Below are 24,134 nucleotides of genomic sequence, written 5' to 3'. Positions count from 1 at the left end.
AACAATCTAGCCATAGTTCTGGAGACCTATGATACATGAGATCTTACTGCTTTTGAAGATATCATTTATCTACATGAACTTTCTCTCCAGGGGCTCAGAGCAGAACAGAATAAGCAAATTAAAAACAGCAAATTGACTATTAACCCTGGAATAAAGTATTAGGAACACTAGAGCTTATTCCTGGAGCAATTTGAGGTTTAAAATAAGACTCATGAGTAATTCTGATTTACAATTTCCAGTTTCCAAATATAAAAATGGTAAGTTCGCAATAGTAAACATAAACTGGGCTGGGAAAATGACTCGGTAGAAAGAGCACTTGCTGCACCAGCACGGGGAGCTGAGCTCAGAGCCCCAGCACCCAAGTAATAATTCTGGGCTCGCTGGAACTGTAACCCAACCACTGTGAAGTTGTGGAAACAAGGGGCTTCCTCTCCTCAGCCAGCCTAGCAGGAAAATGGGGAGTTACAAGTTCAGTAAGAGATCTGGTCTCAAAGTAGATGCTTTAGTTAGGATCTTACTGCTGTGAACAGACACCATGACCAAGGCAGCTCTTATAAGGACAACATTTAATTGAGGCTCGCTTACAGGTTCAGAGGTTCAGTTCATTATCAGCAAGGCAGGAACATGGCAGCATCCAGGCAGGCACGGTTCAGGAGGAGCTGAGAGTTCTACATCTTCTTCATCTGAAGGCTGCTAGCAGAATACTGGTTTCCAGGCAGCTATTATGAGGGTCTTAAAGCTCACACCCACAGTGACACACCTACTCCAACAGGGCCACACCTTCTAATAGTGCCACTCCCTGGGCCAAGTATATTCAAACCACCACACATGAAGATGTGTGTGATTGTGCCTGTGAGCATGTGCAGGGGGCGGGGGGGGGGGGGGAGAGAGAGATCATATATACACAACACACACACACACATATACTTTTTTAGTACCACTTTTTCTTCATAAGCCCTAATTTAAATGACTTTTCCATTCTTTCTTCAGCTTTTTATTTACTGATTTAAACACTGGGTAATACACTGTGAAACATTAGAAATACAGATAATCTTTGACCTACGATGGGGTTATATCCTGATAAACCCATCCAAAGTTGAAACTACTGTAAGTTGAAAATGCATAATGTATCTTGATAGATTTAACATGCCCAACACTGTAGTTTACAAGCACAGTATACTCACAAAATGTCTACTCAACTAGCTTGAACTTCAGAGTTCTCTCTCTCTCTCTCTCTCTCTCTCTCTCTCTCTCTCTCTCTCTCTCTCTCTCTCTCTCTCTCTCCCCTGGCCTGACCTCCGCAGTTACCCCCCAAATCATTAGAAAGTGTTCTACTGCAAATCACCTGCTAAGCAAAAGACCAAACTACGGTGCCCAAAGTACGGTTCATCCTGAATTTATACAGCTTTTGAACAGTGATAAAGCTGTTAATTGTCAGTCGAATAAGCATAAGTCAGGCACCTTCCAGCACATCAGCTTGCAGTCCAGTTGAGAAGACAAACACAACTAAGCAAACACAAAATTAAAAGTAATCCCCATGAAGGAAATAAGATATAAAGATGAATAACAAGGGGACTAGAAAAAAGGCACTTCAGAACTTTAGGGGATTTTCTAAAATGCATTATTTGCCCCTAAACCTAAAGAATAACAAGGCAGTACCAGGTGAGGAGTATTTCATATAGAAGTAGCTATGCATGTGAAACCTTAAGGAACTACAGGACTGGTCTGTTTAAGGAACTTAAAGGAAATCAGAATAGCCATCGTGTATAATATAAAGGAATAGGGCCAGGTGTTAACTAGGGAGTACAGATAGAAAAATGGGAGAAATATTTACCCAGAAAAGTAACCTTTCATTTTTAACTGGATATTCAGCATACTAATGTTCTACATTTTCTATATCTAAGCATTAAAAATACAGTAACATATATTTTCCTATATCCTAAAGCATTATTCCTTTCATATTCCACTTCTAAAAATTTCATACACATTCTGATTGAAAAAAATTGAACCCTTTTCCCCGTATTTTGAAAAATCTCCGATTTTTAAGTAACATGTTTAGACCGTTTATATTTAATGTAGCTACTGATCAGATTTAATTAAAACCTATTATCTTATTATATGTTTTCTATTTATTCCACCTGCTCTTCATTCATGGAGAAAGTAACATGACTGAGTACAAACTTCCTCTGTGTCGTGGTTCCCAGCGGATCTTTACATTCATGCCAACTTACACCAAGCCGTTAGCAATGAATTGTGTTTCACCTGAGTTTTCCTTAACAGCTTTTGTGTTGGCCACTTCTTCCTCCCTGCTGTCACAGGGACACCCAGGCCTAGGCACGGGCCCTTCCTTCCTTGGAGGTCTCAGCTTTCCTTGAACTTCTGGTTTTCTTCCCAGTGACTTCAGTTCTCTAGAATGCCATAAATGTTTATATTGTCAGGCTCCGTTTGATCAGTTCAAGGGTGATCCTTTCCCCAGAGTCCTGGACTTAAATGCTCTTGTCCTAGTTTAAGGTGTTATAACCAGGTGGCTTTACAACAACAAAAATGGTTTCTTATAGTTCTAAAAGCTAGAAATCTAAGTTATGGTTCTAACATGGTTGGGTCCTCTTCCAGATTTCAGATGTCCAACTTCTTGTGTCTCTACAGAGATGGCAGGAAAACATCAGAGCCATTTTGGGGGACTATTTGTAAGGGTTCTGGTCTAAGTCATGACAGCTCTAGACTACTGATGTTCTCAAGGGCCCTTTCAAACGTCATCACTTTGAAAAACGGTCAACATATGAACTTGGGGGAGTCTAAGTATCTAATCCATGCTGCTCACCTCATGATGATGCTACAATGAAAACTTAACAAGTTGCTTAAGTAAGTTCAAGTCAAGTACCAAAGTTGCCAAAATGTCAAAAACCAAACCAAAACCTGTATCTCAAAATAGAAATTTCTGGCTAACAAAAAAAAGCTTTAAAATTATTTGTTTACGACAGAGAAAATATTCACAGCTGTAGTTATATGAAATATTTTTAAAACAAGAGATTAAATGTTGCTTAAAATATGGCTACTATGAAAATTATTTAACATGATAAAATATCACTGATACAATTGAGCGACTGAGAGTTCTTTTAAAATTAGGCTTAAGATTTGGCCACAAGTGTAACACTGAAAACCTTGCCAGGATAACATACAACTGCTAAGTATAAAACTCAGGAAACTGCTGGGATGTTGGATTTTAAGTGGTGTCTTGGTTTCTTCCAGATCACTCCAGGAAGCAAAGCAGCAGCTGCCAACCTGTGTCCTGGAGATGTCATCCTGGCTATTGATGGCTTTGGTACGGAGTCTATGACTCACGCTGATGCACAGGACAGGATTAAAGCAGCGTCTTACCAGTTGTGTCTCAAGATTGACAGGTGCGCCTCAGCTAACTGGGTCAAAACTTGATCTGTTTTTCTGGAGAGCCTGAACCAGAACTCTAATTGGTCTCCTCTGCCTCATGAGAAATGTCATAGACCCAGAACTCTGATGGAGTTTCTCATGTATTTGCCACTTCATTCTTGTAATCACTGTAATTGGTCAATCTAGCATTTATGAATGAACCATTTTTTAAAAAAAATCTTTGAAATGTCAAAATTAAAATGGTACAGAGGAATGGCTTCTTCATATAGTAGCCCAGGGACTTGACAGTGAAAATAATTGTAGCCATGACAACACAAGGATGAAAAGCTGATCATATATCTGTGGTGTGGTGCTCCATTAAGAATCTCCGGATTCGCCCGAAGATGACCATGTTAAATTTGGTTGTTAGTATCCTCTCAGCCATCTTGTACAGGTTCATATCAAAAGATTGTTACAAGGTGTGAAGAATACATGTGCGTACGTTAAGTATGCAGAGGTTTCTAAACCACCTCCTAAAGCAAAAGTTTGAGCCCAACTTGTTATGACAGCCCTGGTATGAAACTAAAAATAAGAAAGTAGTAATTGGTTGTAGTGGTCATTCGCATATGATTGCCCTGTTGCTCAGCAACCATCTCCACTGGGACAGAGGACTGGCTCCATCAGACAGCCATAAGCTTCATGAAGAATAGATTCTTTTCTATCTGTGCCTATGCCTCTGAGCCACCGATGCATGAGAAGAGCAGGACAAACCACAGTTCTGTGATGCCAGGCACACAGCCATGTGGCCAATCTCTCCCTGGCTCCGATGTTGGCCTTGGTAGGAGAGAAGAGAAGAGAAGAGAAGAGAAGAGAAGAGAAGAGAAGAGAAGAGAAGAGAAGAGAAGAGAAGAGAGATTCAGACAGCTTGCCTTCCAGTGTGCTCCCCATGTCTCTAAACCTCTCCCTTCTGTTGTCCTCACACACACTTTCTCCAGAAACCACATCCTGTTCTCAGGTCCTCTAATGATATAAGAGTAATGATATAAGAGTAACTAAATGAGGATGTACAAAATGATAAAAAAAAATAAGTTCTTTGAGCTTTAATTAGTGAAGGTTGCTAATATTTTTCACAAATATCATGGGAAATAATATATATATATTTTAAAAGAAGTGCCATTTGGATTTAGAGTTTGCAAACGTTTTCATTTGCAGGGCAGAAACTCGCTTATGGTCTCCGCAGGTGTCTGAAGATGGAAAAGCACATCCCTTCAAAATCAACTTAGAAGCTGAACCGCAGGTATGAAGTTAAGAGAAGTGATATCACATCACAGTTTCTGTTCAGGATGGGGTAGCTTGGGGGGGGGCCAGGGGGGAAAGAAGTTTCAATTCCAAAAATCAGGACAAGTCCCCTGTGAAGCTGTGATTGGTCTCTACTCTGTGACATTAACTTATATGATTCATGTGTTCTTACATCCAGAGAAAAAGAGCGAGTGTCCCTAGGCAAATGTCTCTTTAAAGATCAAGTGCATTCTCTGCTGGACATGTTAGTGTCTGTAGTCCCAGAGCTTAGGAGATGGAGGCAGGATTGCTGAAAGGTCAGTGCTAGTCCAGAGTAGACAGAGAGTTCCAGGCCAGCCAGGGCTCCATAATGAGTCCATGCCATACCAGAGAGAGAGAGAGAGACAGAGACAGAGACAGAGACAGAGACAGAGACAGAAAACTATACATTCTCATTTGGAACAATATGATGAATTTGCATGGAGCCCACATTATTATTATTATTATTATTATTATTATTATTATTATTGATAGACTTCAACCAAATAAATGGCCATGATGTAATCTAAGAACCTTAAGTTGTTCAAATAAAGCAAAATAAAAACTAAGCTGTGCCATTTGGAACAGGTGTCTCTAATCTAATCATTACTGTGATCTTCAGCCCTTTAAGGTCTTTTGTATAGATAGGTCTTGTTTTGACATCCTTCTCCAGTTCTCAGCTCTGATATTCTATAATTCAATTTACCTTACCCCCAAAGAATTGAAGTTGGTTATCACAGAGATATTCTGCTCAGGCAGCTGACTTACAAAAGATAGCGGCCTTTTCCTCTGAGGCAACCCTGCCTCTCGAGCCACGTGAATCTAATCATCTGATGCCTATCTGGCTACGTCTGCTTTCAGAAAGTCTGAACCCCTGCAAAACTGAAATTGAATCAAACCTCAATTATAAGCACTGGAAAAGCTAATTAAGAACGGGGCTTTGGAACCTCTACTTAGAAGCAGCCGAGGCTTAGGGATACAAAGATAGGTGTTTAATAGCATCTTTGAAACAAGCTCTTCTATTAAAGCGCTCCATATTCCTAGCATACAGTTTCCCATCTACCTAGGGAAGGAGTGTCTGAGAGCACATTTGTAACTCACACTTGTCCTTGTCAAACTCGTTGGCTCCCGGGTTTGTCGTAATGTTTTCTACTTGCCCCAGTAAGGCACTGTTTTCACGTCATAAATAGACATAGCACAGCATAAGTACAAGCAGCTCATGGGCTACTCAAAGATTAAATATAGCCGAATAAGCAAAGGCTTATACTGAAAGTAGTCCACTGAGTGGGCGGTCTCAAGCTCAGTGCCTTGTCCCCTTAACCCCGAAGCTCCAACATTCAACAACACACACCTGCTTACCTAAAGGCTTTCTGTCCTCACTGCCGATGTGACAATTACAAAGGAGATTCAATCACATTCTAACTGTGCTTCTTCAAAGCTTTATTTCAGTTAAAATACAGTTCCCTCCCCGGCCCACACAGAAAAGGAAACATAACATGTAGTCTCTGCCCGAAGGATTTATAAGACTCTTGCCCTGGCTTTGGACTGAAAGGGAAGGGCGAGCCTGTACCTAAAAATTATGAGAAGGGGCCTCAAGGGAAAGAAACAGGATATAGAATATTCTAAAGACAGGAGCCATTGGTCTGTTCTCACTGAGACTCCCCAAGGTACAGCCCACAGCAAGCACCCAGTAGATCACAGACTAAATAATGAGTGAGTGAGATTAGCTGGCCAGAGGATAAACTGTGTATTTCCCAGCAATGATGAGGACTGGTCCTGAAGAGCAGCTCGGCTACTGTTAAGTCCATGTGTTAAGTTCTGCGTGATCTTGGGAGGAGAGTGGCATGTTTAGGTCAGATAAGACTTTCATTCTTAAATGAAGAAAATATCAAAAAAAAAAAAAGACTTTCATTCTTTGGAGGAAATGAGCAAGTGATTTAATAAGTGGGAGAACTAATACAGATCTGCTCCCCACTGTTAAAAATGCTTAGGACCGGAAACTTTACATCAACCTGAAACATTTGCATATACACAGTGAAAGACTTTATCAGAGAGACAGCATAAAGTTTCATTTTGCCCTTTTTACATCTTGACGCTTTGGTTCAGGGTTATGAGCCCACCCACTTCACTGGAACCCAGTGCACAAGGCCAAGCATGGGATGTTCTGCTTGTGACACCTCAACATTGCTCAAAACACTCCTCTCTTTGGAACAGTTTGGATTTCTGGATCTTGGATTAGAGATGTTCAACCTGTAAGCATGGTGGAATCGGAAAACCAATGGTGGCTCACCTCCCATGCTAGGGTCCTGTGCGTTGACTAGTGAGTGACACCTCTAATCAGCACTTTGTTCGACACAGAGGAAGGTTAGCTGAAGCCTGAGGTTCTAGCTGCATCACTGTTGTGTAAACACAGTGCTTTGCAGTACTGCACAAGCCTGTTTACTTCCCATCCACATCGGTTGGCCATTTAGAGGCAGCCCACATAAAAAGCAGCCCCCTGTGGCCCTTCTGCACACATCTGTTGACTGTCCAAACCTGGAGTCTCTAGAATGCAATGGATAAAATTCCCACTTTTGTCCACACACAGCACACATCGGACACTGCATTACATGCGCCCTCTTGTGAATTACACTCCTATCCTTAATGTCTCCTTGTTTTTCATACTCTCACTCACCAACTTGAGAGGTAAGATCTGATATAACTAAACAGATTCAAATTGATGGGCCAAACCCATGGTGAGACTTAATCCCAGTCTCTGCTCATACCCTGTAAGAACTGGTTAAATTGAGGTGTACTTAAGCCACGCTGGGAGTCTGTGTTTAGCTGCCTTCTCTCCAGAATTTTCCAGGAATGACAATTCCTGAGCTGAAGTGAGAAAAGAGATCTCTTCTGCAAATCTGTTTGCATTAATTTATGGCTGTCACTCTTGTAAGAACTAACTTTTAAGGCATAATTCTAATTTTAAATATTCTGACCTCTTCTTAATCATGTTATTAACCCAGATATCCTGAACTTAAGGGTTAGAAACTACCAATTTTTATTTTTTTTATACAATTCTACAAGTAAGGAAAAGGAAATGAATTTCTTTTAAAAAGAAAGAAAGAAAGAAAAGAAAAAAAGAAAGAAAAAGGTGACGATTAGGTTAACAACCACAGCAGGCATTTAGATGGAGCCTTTAAAAATTCCATTCATTTGAGTCATGCCTAGTTCTTACTGGCTCCCTCTCCAAGAAGCCAGCGTCTACTGGCTCAGAGATAACAATTTCAGCTCTCCTAATCATCAAAGGATTTCCCGGCCTGCCGCTTTTTGGCGAGATTTGGACATGACTGGCTCATATGGCTCAGGCATTTGGTCCACAGAACAGCTGAATGCCAGTGTAGCTCTGCCATCTGAGTGTCCTGGACACCATGCAGACAGATTTTCTTCTAAGAGGTTATACATTTGGGGCCTTTGTATTTGGAGAAAAAAACAAAAACAAAACCAAACAAACCCTAAGTTTTAAGTAATGCCCTGCTTTACAAAAAGACTTGCTTTTCCCCTTTGATGAGAACTATGTAAACAGAGCGAGCTTCTGAAGGGCAGAGGTGTGTCAGCTGGGGAAATGAAGGCCACCAGCCACCATTTAAATGTGGTTATGGGTGAATGGAAAATGTCCACAAACAGTAGAATATTTGAGTTCCTGTTTCTCAACCCAAGTCAAATTGTTGGAGTAAGTATTGTGACCTTTGGCAACTGGATACAATATTCTTTCTTATTTTAAACCCACTATCTGCTCACTGAAAGAGAACAACTATGTCCCATTACCTAAGACCAAGAGCAAGTAATTGTATGTCAATATATAGAGATAGAGATAGATAGAAAGATAGATAGATAGATAGATATAATGGTGTGTGTGTGTGTGTGTAGTGTTTTTCCCTGTAAGTTCAGACTTTGAGGACTCTTTTCTCACACAATTATAATAATTGATATAAAGTCATAATGATTAGACTTTTTTTCATCTTTCCATTCTATCGTGAAATAGAGAAGTTTTGCTTTTACAGACTCAGATTTGAGTCGTAGGCTCCTAAAGGACCCGAGGAGGTGTTCAGATCAGTTTCCAGCAACTAAATACGTGCATTCCCCTAGAGCCTGGTGGTCTGGGAACAGGCTTATGCACTTCTAAGCAAGGCATCCCTCTAGACAAGTGTGTGGTTAGTCCTTCTTCAAAGCTTTGTTTCTCAAGCAAGCTGTTACTTTTATTCCTGCTTAACAGCAGCCACATAACTCAAAGGAATGATGTACTTTGCATAGCAAGAAAGATGCTCTGTAGAAACAAATTTTAAAAATGACTCTTTCTAAGTAGGAAGAGCATTATGCCTGTGTCTTTGTACAGAGCTGTGTCTTCCTATTACACGAGCAGCCACAGTTTGTTTCCATAGAGTTCACTTCAAGCTCCAATGTTTTGGTAACAAGACATTTGCTATACAAAGCAAAACTTTCATTGATATTTCTCCCAACGTTCCTCTATGGGGAGCGGAAACACTTGGAGCCCCAAATGATGGTTTTAAGAATGGCCTTTTCTCCACTGGAAGGGTGAGCATGAACGAATAGCCTCCTATGTTTCAAGCCTGGTGCTGCAGATTCATTGCCTCGCTTTGACTTGATCAAATGTCTGCTCGCTTCACGCCCTTGGTTTCTTGCACCCCTGTGGTTTTCCCATGAAAGCTTTAGAAAATGACAGGTAAGTTAGAGAAGTGAAGTATCCAAGTCAGGCACACTGCTTCAGAGAAAGAAGGTAACAGCCTGGACACTTTGTCTATGAACAGCATCATCAAATAAGAAGTTTAAGGGATGGCCCACTGTTCCATTCTTAGTGGCTTTTCACCAAGCGCATAGCTTGTGCCATGGCTGCTCTAACATTTCGCTCCTTCAAAATCTTATTCCTGAATACAAGCCTCTAACATTTAAAACCCGTATTTTAAAACCAAGAGTTAATCTGAATGACTATTTTTCAGAAAGGATTATTTGATGGCTTTCTCTGGGTAGAACAAACCAGGAACTGGACAACATAGAAACTGCTATAAAAAAAAAATTGTGTTGCATGTGCTTTTCCAAGAAAAGAGGAAGAAGAAGGAATTAGAGTGGACTAGCAGGCATCTAATTGGCTTTGTCTTTTGATGCTGTTTGGCCATCAACAATGATGTAAGACTTGGACAGAATGCTGCCTCTCTGCGCCATCGTTAAATTTCTTGTTTAACTTTGGTGTATACACTTCATTGTGCTTTGTGGAATAACTCTAGAAGCCCATAAATGAATGTTTTGCAAAGCCTAAACAAAAAAGTGTTTTAAGCCTGTCTTAGAAAGACTTCCTTTTATGGTGTGAGTAGAAAATAAAGTCATTTTTCTTTTAACCAATTCCATTTCTAATGAGAAAGAGAGGGAAGGGAGAAGGAGAGAGGAAGAACACAAAACTGAAAATCATAAAGAAAAGGCTTGGAGCTGGTTAACTTATGCACTGTCATTTGAAAGTCCTACTGGGAATCATGAATGCACAAATGCCTTCAGAGGAGCCGATCCTTTTGCAGGACAATCACCTTTGGTGTTTATTCATTATCTGAAAGTGTATGAAACAAAAACTAGAGGCAGATATTTTTCCCTAATCAAGCCATCATAGTGTGTTAATTAATTATGTAAACGTAGTACTATTTACCAAGATTTAAAGTCATTTCAGACTTTGTTCTATAAAACCAACTAGGTTCTACAAAGCTTGAACAGTTTGTCTTATCCTGACTGATTCACTCTATAATTAGCACAGAATATTTATAATCCATCAAAGTGGAATTGGGCAATTAGCCTCCATCTTCTTTCATATCAAAAGGAGTTACGAAGGTTCAAAACCACAAATGCCACCATTACTTACAATTATTCCCAGCACACTCTTCAAGTCATGACAATGGCTAGTCAAAACGGTCATCGCAAAATACAGCCTATCCAAATTTATTAGGAAGTCAGCTAATACCCCAGGCTGTATAACTGTGTAAATGTTTGCACACATATTTTTACATGGTATGAGACTCAATGCTGGGACATTTCTAAAACTATATTTGGTGGCTTCAATACCCTTGGTACTTAGTGTCAGCAAGAATAATGTCATTCAGCCAAGGCCTCAGCATCGATCAATTCTTGTAGAGGGAAAAAAATTAGATGAACAAGGTATTAATTAGTCAGTCTAATGACCCTATACAGTCATGGGCAATATTGTATGCAAAACCTTTTGAGAACCAGGGGACTGTTAACACATGTGTCCCAGGTTGAGGAGACAAACCCTGTTCTTCATGTCAGGGCAGAGTCTCTGGCATGACATCGGGAGCAGATGGAGAAATGAAGCCGTGCTCCACTTGCACTGGTGTCACTCCTTTTAACAAGGTCAGTCAGCCTATATGGGGAAACATTTCAAACAACTAGGCATTATTTCAAATCTGTGCACAACACTGGGTGCACATTCACAAAAGAGATGAACATTATAAAGATCGATCTAGCTATGCCTGCCAAATAGAAACATTTGTACACAGAACAGTCTCCTGTGCATGTTAACATCCCTGCTAGTTTCCTCTGGGGCTTCTAAGACAAAAACTAACAGCTTTGAAACTTATCCATGTATTCAAAACTAAAAAACATGGTTCCTACACTTAGCTGGGTCCTTCAGGTATGTTTCAAACTCAATGCTTGAGACTCTGCTGTGTGATCCTGTTCCTTAGGCAACAGAGAAAAAAAATCTATTTTTAATTTTAACACACACACACACAAACATCCTTAGATTCATTTGTTTTCCAAGAAAGAGATAGCCATGAAGAATTCTTTAAGTACATGTGCCACATTATCTCAATAAAGAAAAGGGAATTCTGTGTGTGGTGTTCCTGCCTTCAAAAGCCTTTCTGGTCTCCTTACTTTTTGAAAGTACAGCCATACTTAAATTAACAACTTGGGTTTTGTCATATGAGGTATTTTTAAAAGACAAAATAATTTTTGCCTAGATCAGTTTAAATGATACACTATAGTAATTCACAAATGCTCATTCACCTACTGATTTTACCCTCTCGCTTCTTAAAAATGGAGGGAAATTCATTAAGATATGGTGGCAGCAAGCTTGCCTGGCCTGGGCTGGACCCTGGGTTCATTCATAAGTATCAGAAAAGCAAAAAGGTATTTATAGAGAAGAAAGCACACGTAGCTGCAGCTAGAGAGAATATTAAGTCCAGTAATTTATTCTAAACAAACAAAAAAACAAACAAAAACCCTCACTTCTAATACATGGTTTGGGGGACCTCATAAAAGAAGCAGATGAAGCCAGAAAAGGAGACGGCCAGACACTGTTTGAATTTTGAGGTATCAAATGAGTTGCCGTCTATGGCGTCTAACATTTGATAGATGAACGTAGCATGTGTAACTTTCAGGGACAGGATAGGCGGACCCTAAATTCCTCCCCTTAACCTTTTTTGCTAATCCTGTAGCAGATAACGATGCCTTAATTAACAACAGCGTTGCTGACAGTTTTGTTCATTAACAGCTTTATTGTGCGCTCTCTGTGGCTCTTGTGTATTTTGTCTGCCATGTACAGGAATTCAAACCCATTGGTACCGCGCACAACAGAAGGGCCCAGCCTTTCGTAGCAGCAGCAAACATTGATGACAAAAGACAGGTAGTGAGCGCTTCCTATAACTCACCAATTGGGCTCTATTCAACTAGCAATATCCAAGACGCGCTCCACGGACAGCTACGGGGTCTCATCCCCGGCTCACCGCAAACGTAAGTACTCACGTTCAGTTCTGGCCGGCGTTCTTCATGCTGCGGTTTCTTTTCCAAGGTCCAGCTCCTGTCATTTTTCTCCTTTATTTTCTTGAAGGTACTGTCAAACTTTCGTTTTTAAAGAGAAACATGTCAAACTTGGCTCTTGTTACTCCGAAGCCCTGTCAGCCAGTTTCCAAATGTTTAGCGGCTGTGTGGATTTTAAAATAGAAAAAGCATCTCTGGTCTCATCCTCCTCCTTTGTCGTGTTAATATTTGGTGGTAAATTACTCCCTCTGCACAGTCCTCGCGCTTTTACCCTTTTACCCTCAGAAGACTGAGCCTCCGCTGAGAGAATTTTCTTTAACCCTTTGTTTTTTACAGGATGTGAACTACTTTGAACACAAGCACAATATTCGGCCCAAACCTTTCATAATTCCAGGCCGAACCAGGTCATAAATTCTGAGATTGTGAAATTTGAAGTGCATGTTGCTTTCGTGAGTTCTTACTAATCACCAGGGAAAGTAACTTCTAGGTGTCTGGAGTGACTTTTTAATTGTGAAGCTTATTTCAAAAGCAAAACGAAACAGCTCACTTGAGCAGCAAAACTGTAGCCAAATAGCATCCATTACTGAGGGCTAATATTGACTAGATGACAGGGCTATGAAATTGTATGGGCTCACCATGTGTATTTATAACTAGTGCCCCAGAAGCCCTGGAGATTCCATCCACACAGAGACCTTTGAGTCAGTCAGATGTAACCTGCCCCAGATCCAGAAAGCCCAGTCTACAGGGGCAAAAACTGGAAACCAGCTCCAGGTAGTAGCAAGAGGAAGCCAGGATTGCTTTATGTGTTTGACAGACTCTGGCCATCCCCCTCAATGCCTGCTTCTCTTTGGACCTTTAAACCCTCCAACCCTTTTATAAGAATAACTGTTCATACATCTGCATGCCTACAAAGAAGCAAAGGCTCCTTAAGAAAGAGACTTTTCTATCTGGTGAAGATTGAAATATCATGAAGGAGGGAAGTCAGTTATTGAGTTTTGCTGTCAGTCATGGGATACATTGTATAAACCACAATAACAATAACAAGCAGGGTCTAAATTCTTACCTGTCAATCAGAGACTCGATTGTGGCTATGCAATCTTTCCTAGAATCTTGTCTAGAAATTGAAAGCAAATAGCAACTGAGGAAATTTCGTTCTGACCTTCAGTTAGTTATCCCCAGGAAGCTGTTTTTCAGACTAGGTTGATCCTGTCTGGAGAGTTACATGGCTTAATGGTTTGCACCATGTACCCCAAACTGGGAGCCCACAGGTGAGCTCATCCCATAGGCATGGTATATTTAAGCCTCCCATTGCTTTATGGGGAGGGGGTGATTAAGTGCTTCTACATGCCAGCTTATTGAAATGCTCTTCACCATTAAGTGCATATTAACTAGTACATTTCACAATTATGTGACTGAACCTGTAGGGACTTAACTCCCCCCGTGGCTAGTAAATCATTACTTAATATATGATTTTTAAGTGGAGACGCTGCAATAAGCTACAGGAAGGGCCAGAAGATTGTCTCCAAATAAACCAAACAATTTTCATAACATCAGACAGAAGAAGAAACATGAATGGGGGAGGGGGGAGGGGAGATGCTGTGATGTCAAATGTAGGGTCTGTGTCTGACCAGCTCCATGTTGGATCCCTAACACCAAGAGATGAGCCTGGACCATAATATGCAATGTGTATCACATGTGCACTTGGGTAGAGGAATAAGAGCCCAAGAGTCCCCAGTATTTCCTGAATGTGAGACAGAGGAGTTAGAAGCTGTTCTCCCTCTCCACCGTGCCGCTCCCCACCATCCTCTTTGACTCCTTGTTTCTGTTCCTTTTCTCCATCTTTTTTTTTCCCCAACACTACCCCCACACCACTCCACCTGCAGTCCCGGAACACACTGCACTAAGAGTTCAAAATACTATTTCACTATTGAATAATAAGCAGCTAAACATACTGAGTAAATATAGACCCAGGGACACATTTCATTGCACAAAAATTCAAAGGTCAGAGAGGCTTTCTTCTGTGTTGTCTTAACCTGAATGTGGCGATTTGCAGGTACCTCTTAATGCAGCAGGTTAACAGGAATCTTCTAAAAAATAGGTAAATAAATAAATAGCAGGTACCTGTGTTCAGATCCTAAAGACCAGTGGAAACGCCTCTCCATTCTGCCTTTCTTCCTCTGTCCCCTCATTATTTGATCTAGCCTGACAATTTTTTGCTCTCTCCCAGGCATTTTTCACCAAGATAGAATTTGGGGGCTATACCCTGACCTACTACTGCACTGTGAATGAACAGCTTGTTTAATCTGAAGTCAAACAAGTGTAGTGGGTTTATGTGTCAGTGCACCTGGTGTTTTAGTATTAGCTCTGGCTCGTTTGATTACGTCATCACAGTTGATACCATTGAAGCACCAGGGTTTTTATATGGAAATGTGCAACAATTTAAATTCAAAGTAATAATTCAAAATATAGACAAGATTTTTTTTAAATAAACCTGAATGTGAAAATGAAATGTTTCTGGGTAGTTTTAAACAAGTTACATCCAGAAATAGACCCTCCTCGCTGAAAGTCTGAACACAGTTCCAGGGAAGTTCGCTGTCTGTGGAAGAACCCACCTGGCTCTGAAGTAATTGAAGTCACCTTCCCCTTTACAGGTGATTTTGCCACATGACCAAGACAGCCTCAGGAGATCACATTAGCATCTGCATTCTGGGTCACTAAGAATAATAAGTTCCTGAACTCGGGACAATATTCCACTAGGTCTAGAGTCCCTGAGAACTGTCTTATTTAAGTCACCAACACAGGAACTCTTTCAATATTGTCTTGGATGTTTATAAAAGGCCACTCTTGCTGCTGTTACATCATTTCCTCTACTTAGTAGACACAGGGCCCCAAACTCAAATGATAAAGGAAGGAGGAATAGAGACATAATCTTTGGCAAATTAAAACCACATGCACATCCATATCTATATACAATCCCTAATAACAGACAAGGATTACTAATTACATATCAAAATAAAGCCTATCTCTGAATTCCCATTGATAATAGTTTATCCAGCATCTAGCATCCCACACGGGACATAGGAAGCCAGAGACGTTCTCAATCTTTCCTAAGTGGATCCATTATATTTGGCCCAAGTCCCTCAAGATTTAACCCACTGTCTCCAAGGCCCATTTTCCAAGTTCATGAACCTCATTCTGCTTCCATCAAATCATTTAATCCTGACCAAACTGCTCTACGAGAAGAACGTTTCTTCCTTTCTTTTAGCAGTTAAACTCAATTTGGGGAAATAGTGCCGAGCCTAAAAAAAGCCAAATGCTATTTTGGCCCATGACCTAACTTGTGTCCTGGTTGGATTTTAAACAGATTCTCAATAGGCAGGAGTTAAAGGGATGGTGTAAGAAGTTGGGTCAGGTGGTGGTGGCGCACGCCTTTAATCTGAGCACTTTGGAGGCAGAGGCCGGTGGATTTCTGAGTTCGAGGCCAGCCTGGTCTACAAAGTGAGTTCCAGGACAGCCAGAGCTATACAGAGAAACCCTGTCTCGAAAAAAAAAAAATTAACTAAATTATTGATGATATTGTCTAAACTAACCAGCTACGACATTGACTTTACAAGCCCACTGCTCAGCAACCTGTTGGGTGTTGGGTTTTGGTGTCTATGTGGGGATCTATGTTAAAAACAGTAGCCCTTTAAAGTAAATGCAGAGATGGGGCCCCATCAGTCATAGATGAGATTGTTGACCTTAAGGCAATCACATCACATATATGATGTACCTGTCTCAAGTTCACTGCAACAGTAACAAACAGGCAATCGATTACAACAGAGGTTTACCTTAATACCAGTACCTCTTTTTACTTTCTTCTAAATGGCTGTGCATTTTTGAAGACTCTCTTAATACATTCCAGTTTCTCCTAAAATGTATCTCTGTGTGGATTTACTGTCCCTAAGGATGTAGCTCAGTGATTGACTGACTATTTAGCATGCACGAGGCCCTAGGTTCAATTCCCAGTGCCAAATTAATTAATTAATTGATTGATTAGTTAATTAACAAAATGCATGTCAGTTGTGCCTGGTCTCCAATTCAGTTTCATAAAGAGTACAAAATCTCCCTAGTTCTCAACTAGGGTGACCAACCTCTGTAATATTACTAAAGTCCGTAAACCTTCTCCTTAAAGGGAAATACAAAATATGCATGGAAATATATGTGTGTGACCAAAATCTTGCATGAGGCATACGTGTACAAAGGAGACAAACATTAGCCTTGAGTAGCGTCCAAGTAATGGAAGGTGAACTATTTGCTCTGTAGTCATCAAGGGCAAGGTGATACACATTTATTGACCCGTTTCTAGCTCCTGTATTAAGTTACAGAACAGTTTTTAAAGTATGTTCTTAACAAAATAAGTGAACAAAAAAATACTATATTGAAATAGTAACAGTAAAATGTTGATAAAATAGCTCTAAAATATCTTTATTTAGCCTTATCCATAGGTAATGAATGACTTTGCAGTCAAAGCTTGACTTTATGACTGAGGCATGCTTATTTTGAAACATTTAGCCTAAGTTTTAACACTGCAAAGTGATACTATTCGGTAAATAGCAGTCATTAATACTTTAATTATAAAATTCAGAGTCATAAAGGGATATCCAGCTAATCTCCCTCTACCATTTACCTGTGATATCGTCAGAAACTAAATTATTTCGCCTACTTTTAAGGCAACGAGGACAGGCGTGTTATCTACCTGCTTTATAAAGTACAACTCGGGTACGTGTTAACCCTCAACTTGACAGAATCGAGCCAACAAATGCAGTATCGCCCGCAACTTTTAGATTTGTTCACGGTTTTTTTTGCATGTACCTTTTACAGCGTCCCTTTTCGAAACCCCTTCTAGCCGGTGTTTTAGATTGATGTGATGGCCTCTTCTGTCCCCACTTCCTTCTAACTTCTCTGTCCTCGTTTTTCTGTGTTCTTCCGGTTCCCTGCATCACCTTTGCGTAACGCGGTCATTAACTCAGTGGCTGCAGCACTCCTTCCGGTGTTGACTGTGGCAGTGGACGTAGCACCCCTTCTTCCGTCAGTACCGTTAGTACAATCTGCCCGGGTGACTTGAAAGTTGCTGCTAAGATGGCCCCTAACATTCCTTTGGAAATGGAACTTCCGGGCGTGAAGATCGTACATGCTCAGTTTAACACGCCTATGCAGTTGTACTCAGATGACAATATTATGGAAACACTTCAGGGTCAGGTTGCCACAGCTCTAGGGGAAACATCCTCCATGAGGTAATATGAGTCTTTTTGAACTGGGGGGGGGGGGGGGGGGCATACTGACTAAACATATGGCTGATGTCGACTTTAATGGTGTCTTTTAACATTGTCTTGGTGGAAGGAAGCCTATGCAAAAGCTTTAAAGGGGGAACATTTAAGCCTGGTTAAAATCAAATCACATAAAGACCAAATCTCCATTTAAAAGTTGCAGAGTTCTTTGTAAGTGCCAGGATTTAGTATTCTCAGAAGTGGCTTAAGATCTTACATTGGCTGTCTTATGTAGGTGACGAAACAGGAGGGGGCGTGTCCAAACACTATTATGAGATGATCCTTTCTGTTTTTCTAATGGGATCGTGCCGAGAGGAATTGTTTTCGCTGTTTTAAATGTTTGCATTGCTTTAAGTTTTTATAAGCAGATGTTTCCAGTTGTTAGTGAAGACATTCAACTCCTGTTAGTCCTTATTTTGACTAGTTTCTTCTTCATTGTTAATGTCTGTTCCAAGTACCTTTGTCATGGAGCTCCTCCTATTTAAAAGATTTATTATGAAATAAAATCCCATTGCTTCTGTTAATATTGCAAAATAACTTTTTATAAATTAGTGTGATACTTAAAATATTGTGTACAGTAGCTCAAGGTTGCCTCAGGGTTTCTACAGTGAGTTAATCACAAAGCTATTTTGCAAAGAAATATAATACAGGTGATTAAAATATGCACAAATTTCTAGGTAATAAAGTAAAATAACAAAGTAGTGCATGACAAGTAAAATTATATCTTTAATCATTTATTATTAATATACTTACTAAAAGCATAGTAGATAAAACTTAGTTTTATTATTATGAAAAAATAATAAATAATATTTTTTAAAGTTTCATTATTATCAATGTGACTCTTTCAAAAATTGCATAATCAGTTTAACAAACACATTGATGAGTTACTGCAGTATGTGGTTAGAAACACTGTCGGGTGAATTTCATCAACTTACAAGTTATGTAAACTTGGTTTCATATCAAAAATAGGAATATTTAAACTTCTATGAGTAAGAAAAATCAAAATGAGTCTCCTCCTATACTACTGTGTCCACTATCTTTTTTTCTGGGAGGGAAAGAAGGGGGGGCAGTTTTGTACATGTCTATAATTATACAGCCATCAATCAGACATAAATCTTGTCTTTGAAAATTGCCATGTCCTGGCAGGAGTCACCTAGGTGAATTCAAATGGTATTTCTTATCCAAGAGATTTACTTGAGAGTAAGCCCTGCTCAGCCCTTGCTGCAAACAGAGGAGGATATTTGTTGTCTTGTTGCCTCCTGGGGCTCCTGATGATGTGTCACCAGCTATATTTGTGTTTCAGTGAACCCACAGCTTCAGTGCCCCCTCAGTCGGATGTGTACCGCATGCTCCATGACAACCGGGATGAACCAGCAGCTCCTCGCCAGTCGGGCTCCTTCAGGGTGCTGCAGGATCTGGTGAACGACGGGCCTGGTGAGCGCCATCAGTGTCTACCGACATTTCTGTCATGGGCCCTTGGATGGATGGATGGGGGCGGGGAGGACTGAAATGAAGCCACTCATTTAAATAAAGAGCACCCAAACCCAAGTTCTATCCATAGTAGTCAGGGGCAGTGTAGTTGATTAATCAAAGAGTTCGTTCTCAACAGATGCTGTAAGATTTCTCGGCCTTCCCTCCCCACTCCTTAGAGTATAAGCAACCTTGGGGAGAAAGATAAAGCATGAAGTCAAACCTACCGTGCACCTCATTCTTTGCCGAAGCACCTTGCAGGTAGTTTTACCAAACTCTCACCATGACTCAGGAAGACAGAAACCTTTATTTGCCCCATTTGATGAATGAGAACAAGAGGCATAAGAAAAGTGGCGTTAGAGAAGGTCACACAGGTGGTACAAAGGAGAGCTGACCTCTCACCCACACCACTTCTGTTCTTCTCTGGCTCGTACTCCAGTTCATGCTTTTTGTTCCCGCAAAAGATACATACTGCCCTTTAAGAGTCACACAAGCCGGGCGGTGGTGGCGCACGCCTTTAATCCCAGCACTTGGGAGGCAGAGGCAGGCGGATTTCTGAGTTCGAGGCCAGCCTGGTCTACAAAGTGAGTTCCAGGACAGCCAGGGCTATACAGAGAAACCCTGTCTCGAAAAACCAAAAAAAAAAAAAAAAAAAAAAAAGAGTCACACAAAAGGCAAAAGTGCCCCATTAAGATGGGTTGGTATAAAGTCTTGGATATAATAGCAAACTGCGTGCATTGCTTGTATGGATGTGAATGGCACAAACCACTCTGGAAAGCAGAGCCGCTGCCTCTTACAAAGTTCATTAAGAAATAACCCAGCTGTTCAGGACCCGCATGAAGGCCAAGCTGCACATCTGCTACGTATGAACGAGAAGGCCTAGGTCCAGCCTGTGCATGTTCTTTGGTTGGTGGTTCAGACTCTGAGAGCCCCAAGGGGCCAGGATAGTTGATCCTGTTGGCCTTCCTGTGGAGTTCTTATCCCTTTAGGGGGCTGAAATCCTTCCTCCTGTTCTTCCATAAGAGTCGCAAGCTCCATCCACTAGAATGGGGGCTATCCTAAAAGTTGTTGCCTGTATGTGGGATACATTCTACTAGCTGGACTGCCTTGCCTGGCCTCAGGGGAAGAGGAAGAACATAGCCCCTCAGAGATGTGAGGTGCCAGGGTGGGAGGAATATCCAGGTGGGCTCCCACCCACTCAGAAGAGAAGGGGAGGGGCGTGTAGGAAGGACTGTGGGAGGGGTTGACCAGGAGGGGGGCAGTAAGCAGGATATAAAGTGAATAAGTAAAAAATAAATAAATAAATAAATAAATCTAATAACCAGTGTTCTCCAGTAAACAAGGGAGATGTATTTAAGGTCCATCATCTCTGATGGAGGATTCTTTTTTAAAAAAAGGTAGGCATCTAATCTGGAAGGAAGGTGGGGCAGAAGTGACCCAGCAATTCTGTGCCTAGACAGACATCTCAAAGCAGAAAGGAAAACACACTTGTACAGTGGTATTCCCCTTATTAACAAGGACCAAATGGGTGGGAGCACTCAGATAGCCATTGAGACACCAGTGGATAAATAAAGTCTGATAGCCTACCTGGGAAAGAATGCTATCCACCTCTAAAAGGCATGAGGCTCTGAATGACACTAGAGTAGGGAGGAGCCTTGAAAGCCTTATGCTAGGTGACAGAAGAAGGACATGAAAGCCAAGGCTCTGTTTATCTGAGATCTCTAGGACAGACAACACAGTACACAAAAAGTGAAGAAGAGGTTTCCCGGGTCTGAAGAGAAAGGAAAGCACACTCCCCGTTTGGTGTTATTTGGTCCCCAGCTCCTGTCTGTGGATGCTAACAGTCTGCAGATACACAATGATCCTGAGTTTGCAGTGGCTGAGCTGCATCCTTAAGTCATTGGAATGGAAAACTTAAGATGTTTTATTTCCCCAAAGACATCAAATGAGATAGTCAGGTATGGTGGCACACGCCTCTAATCCCAGCACTGGAGAGGCAGAGGCAAGCGGAACTCTGAATTAGAGGCCAGGCTAGTCTACAAAAGAGTTCTAGGACAGCCAGAACTGCACAAAGAAACTCTGTCTCAGGGTGGGGGTAGGGGGGGAAAGACATCCAATGAAAATGCTCAATCCTTGTAGCATCTTGCCATGGTTTCCAACAGCGCATTTTGTAAGTGGTTTCGTTTTAAAGAGACCTATTTCAGAGCCACGTCTCTTTTACACCAGTGGGCCCTGCTCCCTTTGAAACCACAGCACAGATGCAACTGAAGAATTCCTTGGGCTAAAGTGCACACTTTAAAATAGATGTTAAAGTGTTCGCCTTAAAATAGTCTCCAAGTACAAACTGGAGCCAGCTGTTCCCCACCATAAATGGAAACACTTTGTTTTTCAGATGACCGTCCGGCTGGAACTCGAAGCGTGAGGGCTCCGGTTACGAAAGTCCACGGTGGGGCTGGCAGTGCCCAGAGGATGCCGCTCTGTGACAAGTGTGGGAGCGGTATTGTGTATGTCTCGCTTTTAAGTGACTCGGGAATTCACTCTGTGTCTTGCTGGCGGTTTTCCATCTCTTGTACTTTATATAGAAAAGGCAATTTTGGAAAAGTTAAATTTCTATTCATTAACTTAAAATAGAACATTTATAACACTTTAGCATATCTGGCCAATGTGCCTTAGTCATAGCCCCAAATTGTCATAGAACTTAAGTCAGCAGTCTGTATCTTCAGAAATGCTTATGTGAGATAAAAACAAACTAAAGCAAAACTGCCCAAACATGTATATGAAAACAATTTCTATGAATCATGTTTTCTATTTTAAAAAATAATTTCATTAATATATAATCTTTGGATACTTACTTTTCTATATAGAAGAGAAACAAATGCAGGGACCATTAGATTATGAATTAAAAAGCGTTTTGTGGCCAGCAGTTTTAATTATACATTATCAAGATGGAAATCTTTAAAATATAGTCAGCCTACATTATCAAGAAACTCTATGTATATATAAACAGCCACCTTTGCTAATTCATATTTTTCGAGGGAGTCCTATCTTCCTTAAATGTGTCTCATGTGGACATTTCTCCCACCCTTTCATCCTCTTCTCCCACCACAAGGAGAGACAAGATTTGTCCGGTTGTCTAAGACAGAGGTGGGGGAGAGGATCCTGCTTAGAACCAAGGGAACAGAGAGGGGACCGAGAGAAAAGGGGGCGGCTTAACAGCACTTCTGAAAACGCACAACTCACAGTGCCCCCCCCCAATAATCACATCCTGGCTCAGTCACCACGACCCCTTTATGGGGTTCGGCTTCCATAGTCATGGCTCCCATTTGTAAAGAAGCTGGGCGGGGAGGCGGGCAGGGGGCGGGGTTACATAGGTTATGTGGGTTACCTGTCTGAGCTCCTAAAGATTATTCACACCTCACAGAGAAAGGTGATGGTGTGTGGGGTCGAGCTGTCACATACAAATACACGGTGCGCACTGTGGTTCCCTGACTGTGAACCAGGCCGGCTTATGGCAGCATCCTCTCTCTTCTCTCGTCTCTTTCTGTGATGTTTTCACCTATCTGTACCCGTGTCTTCTCCCCACAGAGGTGCTGTCGTCAAGGCCCGGGATAAGTACCGGCACCCCGAGTGCTTTGTGTGTGCCGATTGTAACCTCAACCTCAAGCAGAAAGGCTACTTCTTCGTGGAGGGGGAGCTGTATTGTGAGACCCACGCGAGAGCCCGCACGAGGCCCCCAGAAGGCTACGACACCGTCACTCTGTACCCCAAAGCTTAAATCCTTTGCAGACGAGAACACTCAACGCACACATGCGCACACCCGCTAACACCGGCTGATGGTGTGGAGGACTTCAAGAAAGAGGAGTGTGAACAGTCACCTCCCACTCTAAAGCCGAGGCTTTTTAGACACTTATCTTGCTGTGTAGAGAGGGAAAGGCACAGGGAGGGGAGGCAAAGGCCTGCCTGCTGACAAAAGACAAGTATTATCTATGGATTGCAATTCCTTCTCTTTGGGGACAGCAATAGACATTTAAAGCAATAATGTTTCCATACCATGCTCCCTCTGTTATCCAACCATCTGATATGTAAATACCTGGATATTTGGGGGAGTCTACTTGTTTTTCCTTCCAAGTTGCTTTTGGTAATTGTAGTAAGTAATGCCAAATAACAGCCGTGTACTCTTAACAAACTCTGCAGGTGTCTGTGTCTGTCATTCCTAAAGTGCATGTCAGGAAGACACTTCCAGGATTGCTCTATTCTACGTGCGAACAGCTGTACCACTGGAGAATGTTTTTGTAATTTATTGTGAAGTAGTAGCCAGCAGATTCCGTAAGAGGACTCACTCCTTTCTTAGTGTCTAAATCAACAAATATTTTAAGAAATCTGTGTCCTGTTTAGTTTTTACAGCTTAGTCCTTTGTGTATATGGTAAGGGTTGGATGCCTGTGCATGCATGTGTGTGTGTGTGTGTGTGTATGTAGGAGGGCCTACCATGTTTGTGTAGGTCAGAAATCAACCTTTATGTTAAGGAGCCATCAACATTGGGTTTTTGAGACAAGATCTCTCCCTGGGACTCAAGGCTTGCTGTTTGGGCTGGGGCAGGGGCAGGGGGTGTATGTCAGCAATCGCAGAGATCTGCCATTTTCTGCATGCCCAGCTGTTAACACCTCTGCCATTTTACAGGAGTGCTGGGGCTCAAACCCTGGTCCTCACACTCGGTAGGCAAGCGCTTTGTTGACTGAGGTATTTCCCCTTATGAGCCTCAGATCTCTGCTGATCCACGGGGCACTGAACTCTTCTCGTTGAAGGTAATTCAGTACCTTTCCCATTACACATTTATTCTTGCTTGGGCTTGTGCTCTTTT

General features: G+C 41.5%; 1 protein-coding gene across 3 annotated transcripts in view; it reads left to right on the top strand.

The window, feature by feature from the left end:
- The window catches only part of Pdlim3 (PDZ and LIM domain 3), a 31,554-nt gene extending 7,757 nt beyond the window's left edge, over nt 1-23,797 (top strand). The window contains exons 2-8 of one of the 3 annotated variants that reach the window (XM_021170250.3): nt 3,250-3,401; nt 4,579-4,663; nt 12,832-12,899; nt 17,508-17,771; nt 19,108-19,238; nt 21,667-21,778; nt 22,860-23,797. In XM_021170250.3, coding sequence (XP_021025909.1) covers nt 3,250-3,401; nt 4,579-4,663; nt 12,832-12,899; nt 17,508-17,771; nt 19,108-19,238; nt 21,667-21,778; nt 22,860-23,049 — 1,002 coding nt within the window. In that variant the 3' untranslated portion in view covers nt 23,050-23,797. Of the gene's footprint in view, nt 1-3,249; nt 3,402-4,578; nt 4,664-12,280; nt 12,469-12,831; nt 12,900-17,507; nt 17,772-19,107; nt 19,239-21,666; nt 21,779-22,859 lie in introns of all 3 variants that reach the window. The other 2 variants (XM_029480940.2, XM_021170251.2) reach the window with 2 other exon arrangements.
- The last annotated feature ends 337 nt before the right edge of the window (nt 23,798-24,134 follow it).

The sequence above is a fragment of the Mus caroli genome, unplaced genomic scaffold (genome assembly GCF_978045245.1).
Source record: "Mus caroli unplaced genomic scaffold, Mus_caroli_1 scaffold_10, whole genome shotgun sequence".
NCBI lineage: Eukaryota > Metazoa > Chordata > Mammalia > Rodentia > Muridae > Mus > Mus caroli.
The sequence above is the reverse complement of the archived record's forward strand: the minus strand, read 5'-3'. Positions and strand labels throughout refer to the sequence as shown.